At 52.8% G+C, this 13,499-nt stretch overlaps 1 protein-coding gene across 1 annotated transcript; it reads right to left on the bottom strand.

Annotated features, from left to right (window-relative positions):
• Positions 1 to 6,970: 6,970 nt before the first annotated feature.
• Positions 6,971 to 13,396, bottom strand: DOK3 (docking protein 3). The gene is made up of 6 exons (XM_029942745.1): positions 12,981 to 13,396; positions 11,482 to 11,678; positions 10,200 to 10,505; positions 8,285 to 8,384; positions 8,001 to 8,173; positions 6,971 to 7,882 (listed from the first exon to the last, which is right to left on the bottom strand). Exons 2-6 carry the CDS (start codon positions 11,545 to 11,547, stop codon positions 7,184 to 7,186), a joined length of 1,344 nt encoding a protein of 447 aa, XP_029798605.1. The 5' UTR covers positions 11,548 to 11,678; positions 12,981 to 13,396; the 3' UTR covers positions 6,971 to 7,183.
• Positions 13,397 to 13,499: the final 103 nt, after the last annotated feature.

The raw sequence follows: 13,499 nt of genomic DNA, 5'->3' as shown, positions 1-13,499 counted from the left end.
CGAAGTTCAGTTTTACTTCGAGCTGGAAGGCCCGTGCTGCCCGGGATCCCTTGGTGGGGCGGAGCCTGGGCGGGGCCTGAGCTGCCGGTCGCCTAGTCTGGGATCTAGAGTAGCAGCTTGAGCAGCCCCATGCGCCTCCCTCTGGCGGATCCGAAAGAAAGCGGCCTTTGGTACCAAACACCTGGACATCTTGAATCTTAGTTTCCTCCTCAGAAAAATGGGACAGTAATACTCACCTTGCAGGCCCATCTTGAGGATTGGCATTGTTCCGCGTAATGTGCAAGCCATTGGCGGCTCCAGAATTTCTAAATCCGAAGGACTTGCGGGTGTTGATCACGTGGAGGTGGGGTCAGTTGATATGGGGATAGGGGATCTTGAAGCTAGGTTTGGAGAACCCTCTACAGAAGGCAGAAGATAATGGCAGGAGCGGACAGAGTTGGAGGGAGTCCTTGGCTTGACCCTGAGCCTGACCTGTGGGCCTTTTCATTCCCTGACCCCAGGCAGTCAACAGCCCTCTGGCCTGAGACAACCCCACACTGATGAAATGGGCTTTTGCCTGGTACCCCACTCCAGAGCAGGCAGCTCCTGTGGTGGGGGTGTAACAGGGTGACTCTAGCCGGGGTGGCAGACTCCCTACTTTGTCCCCACTTTGTCCCCATGGGTCATTCCAGGCAGCCAGCACAGGTGGCAGGGGAAATTGAGAGCCGGGAGCATGTAGGTGAGTGAATAGGCGTCTCATTCTAGGACATGGCTCATTCTAGGACATGGCTGCTGCTGTTCTCCCCCTCTGCCATCATCACATTTCCCTCTTCTGCATCATTCCCCCCACTACATAAACTGCTGTTAAGATTATCTTTAAAGAAATCCTCTTTTGGGGCGCCTGGGTGGCTCAGTCGGTTAAGGATCAACTTCTGCTAAGGTCATGATCCACGGTTCGTGGGTTCAAGCCCCGCATTGGGCTCTGTGCTGACAGCTAGCTCAGAGCCTGGAGCCTGCTTCAGATTCTGTGACTCCTTCTCTCTCTGACCCTCCCCTGCTCATGCTGCCTCTCTCTGTCTCTCAAAAATAAATAAAAACATTAAAAAATTTTTTAAAAAGAAATCCTCTTTTGACCCCACCTCCCCTCCAACTATTGCTCTTTTGTTTTATTCCCCTTGGGAGTAGAATTTCTCAAAAGAGTTATCTATAGCCTTGTCTGCACTGCTTTCCTCCTGCTCTTTCTTTTTTAAATGTTTATTTATGTACTTACTTTGGGAAAAAGAGAGAGAGTGAGTGGGGGAAGAACAGAGAGAGGGAGACAGAGAATCCTAAGCAGGCTCCACGCTGTCAGCGCAGAGCCTGATGTGGGGCTCAGACTTACAGACTTCAAGATTAATGACCTGAGTTGAAACCAAGAGTCAGATACTTAACCGACTGAGCCACTTCCTGCTCTTTCTTGAACTCACTTCAGTCAGGCAATTGTTTCTATCAGTCCTCTGAATTAATTCCCTCTTCTCAGGTTCTCCAATGACCTCCACGTCATCAAGTCAATGGTGATTTCTCAGCTTTCCTCTTACCCTGCCTGGGAGCAGCACTGGTCCAGGTGCCTTCCCTCTTTCCCCTGGCTTCATGCCTCCCCCTGCCCCACTGGCTGTTCCTTCTCCACCTCCTTTGGCAGCTCCTCATCTGCCTCCCAACCTGGCAATGCTATGTTCCCTGACTACATTCATTCTCTGGGAACCCATCCTGTCTTGTGACTATCAATAACACCTATATGCCAAGGACTCCCAAGTTACATGTCCAGTCCTGACGTCACTCCAAGAACTCCAGCTCTAATATCCAATATCATGCCCAACCTCTGTTTCAAGGTTTACTAGATATCTCAACTCATCATATCCCAATTTAAACTTGTGATTTTCTGCCTAACTTTTCCTCATCTTAGTAAATGGCATCACAGTTCATCCACCTGATCCACTAAAAATATGGCACCATCCTTCCTTTCTCTGTTATATCACAGATTCTGCAAATTCCACCTTCAGAAAATGTTCCATATCTGGTCACTGCTGCCACTGTTGTCTCAGCCACTTGTCTTGTGCCTGGACATCTTTTTTTTTTAACCATTTTTTAAAATGTTTTATTTATTTTTGATACAGAGAGAGACAGAGCATGAGAGGGGGAGGGGCAGAGAGAGAAGGAGACACAGAACCGGAAGCAGGCTCCAGGCTCTGAGCTAGCTGTCAGCACAGAGCCTGACATGGGGCTCAAACCCACGAACGTGAGATCTGACCTGAGCCGAAGCCGGAGGCTTAACCAACTGAGCCACCCAGGCGCCCCGTGCCTGGACATCTTAAAAATCTGACAGATATTCCTGTTTCCATCCTTACCTACTCCAGAGTCTCCATGCAGCAGCCAAGGTGATATTTTAAGCAGAAATCCCACCACATCACCCTCAGCTTTTAATATTTCAGTAGGCTATTGTTGCACTTGAAATAATACTAAGGTCCTTAGGATGTACATGGCAATAGGGGCACCTGGGTGGCTCAGTTGGTTAAGTGTCTGGCTTCAGCTCAGGTCATAATCTCACTGTCGAGCCCCGCATTGGGGTCTGTGCTGACAGCTAGCTCAGAGTCTGGAGCCTGCTTTGGATTCTGTGTCTCCCTCTCTCTCTGACCCTCCCCTCCTTGCGCGCTCTCTCTCTCTCAAATATAAATAAAAAACATTAAAAAAAAGATGTACGTGGCATTAAGAAGCTTAGTCTACCTCCTACCACTATCCTCCTCGCTCACTCCTCTCCAGGCACTGGCCTCCTCACTGTTCCTCTAACACATCAAGCATATGCCTGCCTCAGGAATTTTGCACTTGTAGCTCCTTCTTCTTGGAACAGTTTCCCCTGATATCTAAACAACCAGCTCTCGGCTTTCTCACTTTGTTCAGGTCTCTGCTCAGCTGTTGCCACCTCCAAAGGGCTTTCCCTGATTACCGTTTCTAAAACAATAGCCCCCTGACACCTCACTCACATCAGGCACTTATTCTTACTCTGCTTTATTTTTCCCCATAGTACTTACCACCATCTCACATTATATTAGGTCCTTGTTTCTTCATTGCCCTTTGTCCCCATTAGAATGTCAGTCCCATTAAAGCAGGGAATTGTCTATCCTGTCCATTTCACCAGTGCTTGTACACAGTGGATGTGAATAAACAGATGAAAGAAGGATCGAGAAAAGTGAAACAGAAATGAGTAAAGGAACAAGTGGCAGCCTGGGGGTCCTGGCAGTCCTCTAGCAGAGGACTCCAGGGTCCCATTCTTTGGATTGTGCAAGGCTCAGACCTGGATGGAGCCACCACTGTTCTTGCATAGGCAACCCAAAGGGAGGAACAGGCCCCAGGCTAGGTCACAGTGCCCCCTAGTGTCCAGGACGCCTGCAGCTCCCGGGTGAGACCCCAGAATCCTGAAGATCTGCAAAGATGTTCTCTTTTATAGACTGGTTGGGACTTCACAAAAACTTTTTTCCCATAAGGCAAAGAGGCTTCTATTTGTAATGAAAAAGCATGCTAGAACAGAGACCCAGAGTCCTGGGCTCCAGTTCTGCCCATCACCCTAATTATTTCGGTAACCTCCAGTGTGTCCTGGGATTTGCTGAGCTGTCAAGGGCTGGCTTGTCTCTGTGGGATGGAGGGTGTCTGCTGTAGCCCGAGTGACTGGGGATCCCCCTGGCCTCAGCTTGCTTGATGGCAGGCAGCCCAACTGATCATTGGAAGACATTCCCTATCATGGGTAAAGTCACAGGGGGAGCTTCTGTAAGTGAGGAGGAAATCCATCTCCCCATGATTTCAACATCCTTCCAGACTTTTCTCTCAGTGGCCAGCACTGCACACAACCCCCTGCCCACAACCTCTTTTCACACACTGTGTTTGTAGATGCCTTTCAGACATCCGGAACTCTAATGTGCGGTTGGATTCTTAAATCTGTTGCTCGGGGGGACAGGTCTGTGCTGAATATATATCTTTGGGAATCATGAGCATCTAGATGGTCTTTGAGACTGGGAGATAGGATTGGCTCACTTAGGGCAGTCGTTCTCCACCTTAGACTCACACTGAAATCACCCGGGGAAATTGAAAAAACAGACACTGGTGCCCAGGCTCCACCTAGAATGATGGAATCTCAGGCCCTGGGTGCAGACCCAGGGACGAGCATTTTTAAAAAGGCTCCAGGTGGGCGCTTGTGTAGCTCAGTTGGTTAATGTCTGACTCTTGATTTCAGCTCAGGTCATGATCTCACAGTTCATGATTTCATGAGCCCTGCCTCAGGCTCTGTGCTGACAAAGCGGAGCCTGCATGGGAGTCCCTCTCTCCCTCTCCCTCTGACTCTCCTCTGCTCACACATGCTCCCTCCCTTCCTCTCTCTTAAAAATAAATAAATATTAAAAATAAAATAAAAAAGTTCCAGGTGATTCTGTGTGCAGCCAGAGTTGAGCTACACTGTGTCCGAGGCCAGAGCCCCAGGCAGAAGTCTGGCAGAGGAGGGCCAGCAGAGGCCAGAAAGGAGAGATTTGTGAGGAAGGAGGAAAACCAAGTGAAGTGTCAACTGCTGCTGAGGAGTGAGGGAGGCCAGGTTGCTTGTTTTGGGGAACAAGGAAGTTGGTGACCCTAATAAGAGCGATGTAATGGAGCAGGGGAGACCATGGGGAGACTTGAGTTGGCAAAAGGGAGAATAGGAGAAAGTGGAAATGAAAGTGATCAACAACTCTTTTGAGGAATTTCGCTGTGAAGAGGAAAAGGGAATGGGGAGGTGTCTGAAGCAGAATGCAGGGTCAAGGGATGCTTTAGTTGGTTGAGCACATGATTTTGGCTCAAGTCATGATCTCACAATTTTTGGGTTCGTGCCCCATGTCAGGCTCTCTGCTGACAGCTCAGAGCCTGGAGCCTGCTTCGGATTCTGTCTCCCTCCCTCTCTCTCTCTCTCTGCCCCTCCCTGGCTTGTGCACACACTCTCTCAAAGATAAGTAAATAAAAACATAAAACACAAAAAAGAATGCGAGGTCAAAGGTTTCCTTTTTTTAATTTATTTTTTAAAGTTTATTTATTTTGAGAGAGAAAGAGAGAAAGAGGAGAGAGAGAGGGAGAGCATGCACAAGCGGGGAAGGAACAGAGAAAGGAGAAGAGAGAGAGAGAATCCTAAACAGGCTCCATCAGCACTGTCGGCGCAGACCCTCACTAACCATGACATCATGACTTGAGCCGAAATCAAGAATCAATTGCTCAACTGACTGAGCCACCCAGGCACCCTCCAAAGGTTTAAAGATGTGAAATTATGGAGCATGTTTACGTGTGACTGAAAATGATGATGGTGGTGGTGGAATTCATTGGGCTGAGGAGAGGGGACAGCTCAGTGTGCTGTGAGCTGTGAGGTAAGAGGAGCTGGGGTTGGAGTGCGGGTTGGGGAACAGACATTTCTTCCATTGCAGGGGCGGAGGGACATGGTGCAGCTGCTGGTGCCCTTGTCGATGAAGTGGTAGAAGGGCAAGGGCATTCCCTTCCGTCAGCTGCTATTTCTCCAGGGTATCTTTGAGATGAGAATAGGTAGGGATGGAGGGGAGAAGGTAGGAAGGTCTTGGAGGAGGAAAGCATCTCTCTGGAGAGCCTATCTCAGCTTTGAGATCACAGCATGAGAAAATGTGGTCAGCCTGGTTACGTAATTTCCGTGGCCATGGGCAGCTGCCAGGGTGCAGGCACAGACGGGAATTGGGTTCATCTGAGGCTAGGCGCTTTGCCAGACAAATACGATGGAAGGAGAGAGGAGCACAAGAGGGTCGCTCCATTGGTGGAGCACAGAATCTAAGTTGGACAAAGATGCGGACAGCGACTGCACAGATGGTGAGGAAAGGGTCACGTAGGTCAATGCTGTTGGAGAGAAGCTTAATGGGCCATGCTAGGCGGGCTGGAAGGAGAAAAGGAGGTGGCCAGAGGTGGATGCTTGGAAACAGGATTGTGCAGAGGGAGCACCAATGTCATGAAGTTGTTCAGAATGTGCTAAGGGTATGGGCAGTGAGGCAGAGTTGAGGTCAAGGAGCTGGGGGGCCAGGTTCTTGGGACACATGATGCTTTTGTGCATGGAAACCCCAGGGATAGTGACCGGAGTAGCATGAGGGCACTAAAGTCTTCAAGAGGTTTGCTTACCTCCCTCTGGAATGTGGGCTTCTTGAGAACAGGACCTCACTGCCTTGAACATGGCTGTGTCCCCAGTGCCTGGCATAGAATAGGCATGTAGTAAAACTCTAAGGAATGAATGCACGCCTGATAAGGTAATTTAAACTTTCTCCTTGACAGCTGAGACGGGCCCAAGTTTCCCCAGAAGTGTCTGCACATTTTTAAGTTTCAGCAGGGAGCAGGCATTTTGGTCGTGCAGATCTCTGGAAGTCCCTTTCCACCCTTCTGCCCCCCCCCCCCATTACTTCCTCCCCAGCTCAGGCTTCCTGGCCTCCAGTTAGGCTCCCTCGTATTTGTTTTCCACTCTGCTCCTTCCTTAATCTGACTATGTCTCTCTGCTGAAGATGGTTTGTAAGATGATCAGGCCTCTCATGCTCGGCCACCAACTCCCTGTGGTGCCATCTGTGACCATTCTTTTCCCTTCATCTCAGGGCCTGGAAAGCCCTGGGGCTTGCTGCCCATCTGGTAAGGCCCTGCCTGCCCTTCACTGTTAATTCAGAGGGCACCTCACCCATCGGCAAGCCCAATTTCTCCTCCTGCCCTTCTGTCCCAGTCATTTTTATTGCCTGGGACCACACAGGCCATAGTTACCTGCACCCCACCCATCCATTTGAGTAGACTTGAGCCCATGGGTTGCAGAGGTTAAGTCCAGCTTATGTGTGTCCCCAGAGCCCAGTACAGGGCACTGGTGTTTGCTGCAGTACATGAGTGAGGGGCTGTGTGTCCATGTGGATCAGTGAGTGTCATTGCTAGAAGCTGAAGGGAGGAGGTGTGCACCGTGGGCTATAAGGTAGGACCAAGGTTTTATTACCAGCAAATCTGTACACTGTACACTGGGGGCCCCACAGAGCACATGAGGGGTGTTCCCCAGCCTGCCTGCCTTGTATCTGCAGGCCAGAGTGGATGCACGTGTCCCAGATGTCCATTGTTTGCCTGCCTTCCTGGCCCACGAAGAGCACAGCGCCTTTCTCTCCTGTCGCAGAGCCATGCAAGGCCTTCAGGGTCGGTCACAGGGGGCTGGGCCCTTCCTCCGCTCCCGGCTCAGCAGCGTCACCAGCTTGGCCTTGAAGCCTGAGTGAGTACTTGGACGGCCAGAGCCCCCCACCTCATTACTGTCACCCAGCTCCAGTTCCAGCAGTCGCCGGTACTGGGCCTCCAGGCTGCTGTCGTGGGCAGAGCTCGGCCAGCCCAAGTCCTGGCTGTTGTGGTAGACGGGGCTGGCCAGGGGGCTGCGGCGGCTGGTACCCTCCTGCTCCAGGTCCCTATCCCTGGGCAGTACAGGGCCTGCCTCCAGCACACACAGGTTCTCGTAGAGGTGCTCGGCATTGCCTGGGGGCACACTGGCCCGTTTGCACACTGACGCATAGAGCCCAGGTGCCGGCTCATCGTAGGGTGCTGGGCTCAGCAGCAGGGGCAGGCTCTGGGGCCCAGGCTCAATTAGGCGTGCCCTCTGGGAGCTGGGTGGCTCGGGCCCCGGGGGCACCTCCCGAAGCTCTCCTGGTGGGTCCAGTGAAGGCAGGGAGGTGGCCCGAGGCAGGGGACAGGGCCGGGACCCAGCCAGCTCTGGGAGCCGCTCCCGCTGGCGGCTGATGGCAGCAGCCACAGCCCTGCACAGGTCGAGGGCTTGGGGGCTGCTGAAGGCGAAGAGGCCCTCGCCAGAGTCACAGCGGCGGCCAGCTTCAAAGGAGAATACGCCCTGGACATGGGGGAGGGGGGTAGGTTGGCAGATTAGAGGCGGAGGGACCAGGGCACCCCTCCACCTGCCACCCTTCCCAACAGGGCCAGTGGGGTCCGGTGGCTGCCTGGCACCTCACCTTGTCAGAGCCGAACTTGCGCAGGAATCGGTAGGGCCAGGTGTAGAGGGCCTGGGGGCTGGAGGGCTCCCTTAGCTGGATGGCGTCTTGGCCTAGCACCAGGAGGTAGGGCCCCTTCAGCTGGCAGCGGGTGGCAGCCTCGGTCCTCTGCACCACTACTGGAAACTCGCCCTCTGCAGGCAGGACGGTGGTGAGGGCATCAGGTACAGCCCATATGGGTCCCTCAGAGGTCCCAGCCCTGGGTATAGGATGGCTGAAGCTGCACCTGCACCTCCCTGACTCACCCTCCTGCCAGGAGGAATAGATGGAATTCTCCTCCATGGGGACCAGGCCCTTCTTGGGAGCCTCCACCTCCCCTGATCCTGAGGAATATTCTCCTGTGCCCTAGGGAATGAAAGAAGGTCAGAAGTTAGAGCCCTCACCCCCACTCCTCTTCTCACATCCTTTCCCTGGGGCCAGTAAATCAGGACACCAAGACAAGTAAGAGCACCTAGGGACTTGGGTGCCACTTCTGGTTTTGCCCCTGACCCATGACCCTGAGCACCCCTCTATTTCCCCACCTGCCACTCCCAGGCTCCCCCTTGAGGGTGCTGAGAGCTGTAAAGTAGTGGCACACAAGAGGATGTCCCCATGCACCTGTACTTGGCCAGGGACTGAGCCTGCCTGTATGTGTCCCTAACAGCTTGGAGTGACAAAAGGGCAGGAGCTTCAGGAATGGGACACGTGAGTGAACTGGCTACTAGATCCTCCCCAAGGAAAGGATCCTCTTTCACCACCTCTCCCTCCCAACCCCTCATCCCCTCAATTCCTCGGAGCTCTGACTATCAGCACCTCCTTCACAACCACCTTGGCCCACAGTAGCATGGCCAGGGTCACATGCAACAGTTTCCTCACTGGTCTTGTTGCTCCTGTTCATTTTCTTCATTTGTTTGTTTTTAATTTAAAATATTGTGAAATACACAATTTTAAATTTACCATTTTACCATTTTAAAGTGTATAACTGAGTGGTTTTGGTATAGTTACAAGATTGTGCAACAATCACCTTTATCTAGTTCCAGATTTTGTTCATTATTCCAAATGGGAACCCTGTACCATAAGCAGTCACTCCCCAGTCGCCCTTCCCCCAGCCCCTGGCAACAACTAATATGCTGCCTGTCCCTATAGATTTGCCTATTCTTGGTGTTTCACATGAACTGAATCATACTAATATGTGGTCTTTTGTGCCTGGCTCCTTTTACTTAGCATGATGTTCTCTAGGTTCATTTATGGTGTCAGCATGTATCCATACCTCATTCTTTTTTATATGGCCAGGTAACATTCTGTTGTATGGACAGACTACATTTGGCTTATCCATTCACTGGTTAATGGACACTGGGTTGTCTGGACCTTTGAGCTATTGTGAATAATGCTGCTCTGAGTATTCTCATACAAGTGCTGTTTGAACACCTGTTTCAATTCTCTTGGGTATATACCTACTAGTGGAATTGCTGGGTCATATGGCAACTCTATGTTTAACTTTTTGAGGAACCGCCAGGCTCATTTCCTTTTGGTCCATCACAGACTCTGTGAAGCTTTAAATCCCTCAGTCCCTGGCTCCCCAAAGAACCCCCATGTAAAGGCTTCTCTTCTCACTCAGAATAAAGCCCCAAATTCTGCATGTGGCCTAAAGTACTTTCAGCTGGCTTCCACCATACTTTCCAGTTTTGCACCCTCCTGGGTTCCCTCCCATTCCTTACCTTCCAGCCACACTGGCCTTTCTGCCCTTTTAACACACCAATCTTTTCCTTGCCTCGGGGCTTTTGCCCATGCTGCTCCCTCTGTTCAGGACACTTCTTAGATCTTAGTGTCTAGATCACTCTTCCCTTAGATCTTTGCCTGGTGGGTTCTTATTTGTCTTTGAGGACTCAGGCTCACTGTCCCTTCCTGAGAGACCTTCACATCTAATGTCCCACCATTCACCTGGGCTCAGCAGCGTCTAATGTGCCACCATCCTATCCGGGCTTTCATGTTCTCCATAGCATGTATGGCCACCAAAGATTCATTCTGTGGGCTTCTGGGCTATCTCCCTAGGCTCATGGGTGCGTGGCAGGTACTTGCCAAGTGATAGGATGTGAATGAGCATGGAGATGAACAAGGTGAGGAGGGAGTCAGGTGGTCTACCCTGGCCCCAGGTGCTCTGCTCACCCGCCTTATGCTCACCTGGAATGCCAGCTGGCAGATGGGGACCATCCACTCCTGGCGATGCTGTGCGGCTAGTAGGTGACTTCGCTCTGTGGTGGTGAGCAGGAAGGCACCAGTGTCTCTGGGGCAGTTCTCACCGTCAGCAGGCAGCACAGACACGCAGTCAGCCAGGCGGATGACCCGCCGTTCCCCACGCCGGCCAGGTCCTGCAGACCTGTCACCTGCTGGCCCCAGGCCACCATCTCGGACCTCCCAGCTCTCCAGCCGTGCCACACCCGATGGGCCTCCTGCATACAGCAGACCCCACACCTTCCGCCAGGACTTCTGTGGGAGATGAGGATGGGGGATAAGACCTTCCTTGGGTGAAGGTTCTCCCAGTAGCTCAGCTTAGCACATCACAAGCTGCTTAGCAAATACTCCTGGTCACCCAGGCTGGCTTCTGCTTCCCCCAGATCCTCATGGCCCCAGAGGAGGAGGCCTTACCAGGGCCAGCCCACCAAGAGGATGTCTGTCCTTGGGGCCAGTCAGGTGTGGGTTCAAATCCACCCCACAAATTGCCTGTAACCCCTGACTCTGAACACTAGTGCCCTCATATCTCAAAAAGTTATGAGAACACAAGGTTGAGGGTTCTACTGGATCATGTCTCAGAAGTATCTAACGGCTAAGCAGATCACCTGACACTACATTATGTTGGTACCCCCTAACACCCAAAGAAAAGGTCACTTGGGCGAGGAGACAAGGGTGAGGGCAGGAGGAAGGGCTCAGTCTCATGATGGCAAGAAAGGAAACATGCAAATAGCATAAAGCAAAGGAAACAGACTGTTTATCTGCTCGGGGAGCAGCTGCAGCTGAGCTGTGAGGGTGCAGGGCCTACTGCTTGGGAAGAAAAGTGAATTACCCTACTATGTCCCATAACAGAGCTGGGAGGAGATGAGCCCTTTTCTGCAGGGTGGGGCTCCTCTAGCTCAGCCCCCCGTCTTCTCAGGGGCCTTGGTGCCTCTACTACACAGGGGCGGAAGGCTGTTTGTTAGCTAGCCTTGCAGCTCTGCCCTGCCCCAAGGTTTGGAGTCGTAGACCCTCCCCACTCTTGGCTTCCCCATCCGAAAACAAGGCAGAAGCTCAAAAGGCCCACTCAGCCCAACCCAATCAAGCTGAGACTGGGGTTCTGTTCTACTCCCCAACACTTTGGTTGGGTCCCCCACACTGACTCCCTTCCCCATTCTCCCAGGTCCTGGTAGGCTGAGGGCTGGGGCAGAAGCCTACTATCCTGGGCAAGCTGACTACCAGCCAGGGTCCCCACCTTTCCGAACTTGATGTGTTGCTGGTAGAGGATGCCGTCCTTGATGGGAGTCTCCAGAGGCTCCATGGCCCAGGCCAGGCCCCACGGCTGACACTCCGAGGGCCCGAGGAGACTGGTGACAGGCCAGAGGGGAACTCCTCACACTTCCCCTTCTGGCCACTTCCCCCTCCCTCTGTCCAGAGAGGCAGCTGCAGGGCCTGGGGGAGGGGAGACTGTCTTCAGTAAAAGAGCTAGGAATAGTGGGTGGGGACATCACAGATTTCTCCCTTGGGGTTCAGTTGGCCCAAGGTGCCCACTTGTGCCTGGCAGGGGCCTCAGACCACCAGACAACAAATGACCTATGTCTGCACCTGGGTCAGCTGGCTGTGAGTCATAAGCTCCAACCTCTCCTCAGTCCAGGGTGGCTGTAATACCCCAGCACCTGACATTCCCGCAGCCCTGCCCCAGGACCCCCCTACTCTAGCCAGACTGGCCAATTCCCTGCTTTCCCACTCTTGAGCCCTGGTTGGTACTCTCTCAGTCCCACTCGGATGGTCTTTATCTTGGAAATATGTTCACTTGCTCCTCTTTTCTTCACAGCCCATGTCCATTGCCAGCCTCACATCTCCCCTTTGAACCATTTTCCCACAGGGCCCACTGTGGTCCTTTCTACCAATCCCAAACCAACCCGTCTCTCCCTTTCCCAAGCATTTTGTTTCCCCCTGCCCTTGGGTCTAGCCTGGGCTCCTCAGGCCAGCACTCAAGGTGCCGTGTTCCGGCCTCTACCTCCCTTCAGCCCAATGACTCCAGGGAACCCCTACCACTATGCCACTCCAGCACTGGGCTGCTTCTTCCCCTGGGAGGGCCCCCTTGACCACCCCATGCTGTCTGAGTACCAGGGCCCCACCAGTGAAGCCCAGCCCTCATGGAAGGGCCTGGTCATGTGAGTGTGGGTGGCATGCCGCAGTCAGCCCCTGGAGAGTTCACATGTTCTTTTATAAACTTTGCTTCTTGCTAGGCACGTTTTTCTCCCCGCTCTTTGCTGGAGGCTAGTACTGGGGCTCTGAGTGTGTTTCTGAGTGACAGCCTCAATGTCACTCATTCAAGGCCTCCTTTAGGAAGGAATGGGTAACCAGGCTGAGCAATACTTTTGGGATCACATATGGGGTGTGGGCAGGAGATCTTCCCAAAAGGTCTCTCCACCTGGCTTTGTGTCCAGTGCGGCCTGACACCATGTCCTTTGCATTCTCATTGCCATTTCAATGATGAGGAAATTGAGGCTCAGAAACATTAGGTAACTTGCCCCAAACCAAACACCAAGTGACAAACATGGCTTGAGCAACTGCCGTCCTGCTGGGATAAGTGTGTGGTCTTGCACATGAAGTGCCGGGCACAGAGAAATCGTTGCTAGTGCTCTTCCTCTGCCAACCCCTTGCCAGATGCTGAAATCTCATTCCATTTGCCAGCAGTCTCCTGACCACCACCCCCGTTATTCACATCTATCTGCCTCTCCCACTTACCTAGGAGCTTCCCAGCAGGTGTCTGTCTGGATTGCCTGGATCCTGAGCCCAAAAGAGAGCTGGGCAACAGTGAGGTGAGTGCTAGTGGCCTGAATAGCGACCTGGTGGCATCTGCTTATCACCTCAGTGAGGGGAACAGAGGTTTCCCTACTGGGAGCCTGTGTGGGCTGGCAAGTGGGCAGGGGGCCTGAGGCAGGAAGTCGCCTCCCAAGGGGCCCCAGGAGCTTCATACAACTGACAGGAAGACGGAGGCTGGGGCAAGGCCAACCAGAGACCAGAAAACCCAAGCGTTTCCCCTTGGCCCACCAATGCGGTCTCTGCTTGAATCACAAGTCCAGCTAGCCTGGAGGAGATACCCAGAGCCCCCAGAAGGGGACCCCAGCTACATAACTCCTTCCACAGCTAAGACCCAGCAGGCTGAGAGATGCCAGTTCCCTGCCTCAGAGGGGCTATGGAGGTCAGAGGGTGAGGCCTGCCCAGGAAGCAGGGGTCCGGTAAGATGAAACACAGAGGCGAGGC

Source organism: Suricata suricatta, chromosome 6, assembly GCF_006229205.1.
Source record: "Suricata suricatta isolate VVHF042 chromosome 6, meerkat_22Aug2017_6uvM2_HiC, whole genome shotgun sequence".
Lineage (NCBI taxonomy): Eukaryota > Metazoa > Chordata > Mammalia > Carnivora > Herpestidae > Suricata > Suricata suricatta.
The sequence above is the reverse complement of the archived record's forward strand: the minus strand, read 5'-3'. Positions and strand labels throughout refer to the sequence as shown.

Bases quoted from the DNA above. Each gene is read 5' to 3' on its own strand.
- DOK3 (XM_029942745.1), bottom strand. From the start codon at position 11,547: ATGGAGCCTCTGGAGACTCCCATCAAGGACGGCATCCTCTACCAGCAA. The intron at 10,506-11,481 runs GTGGGGACCCTG...CATCTCCCACAG, and splicing joins AACACATCAAGTTCGGAAAG to AAGTCCTGGCGGAAGGTGTG. The intron at 8,174-8,284 runs GTGAGTCAGGGA...TCCTGCCTGCAG, and splicing joins CTATTCCTCCTGGCAGGAGG to AGGGCGAGTTTCCAGTAGTG.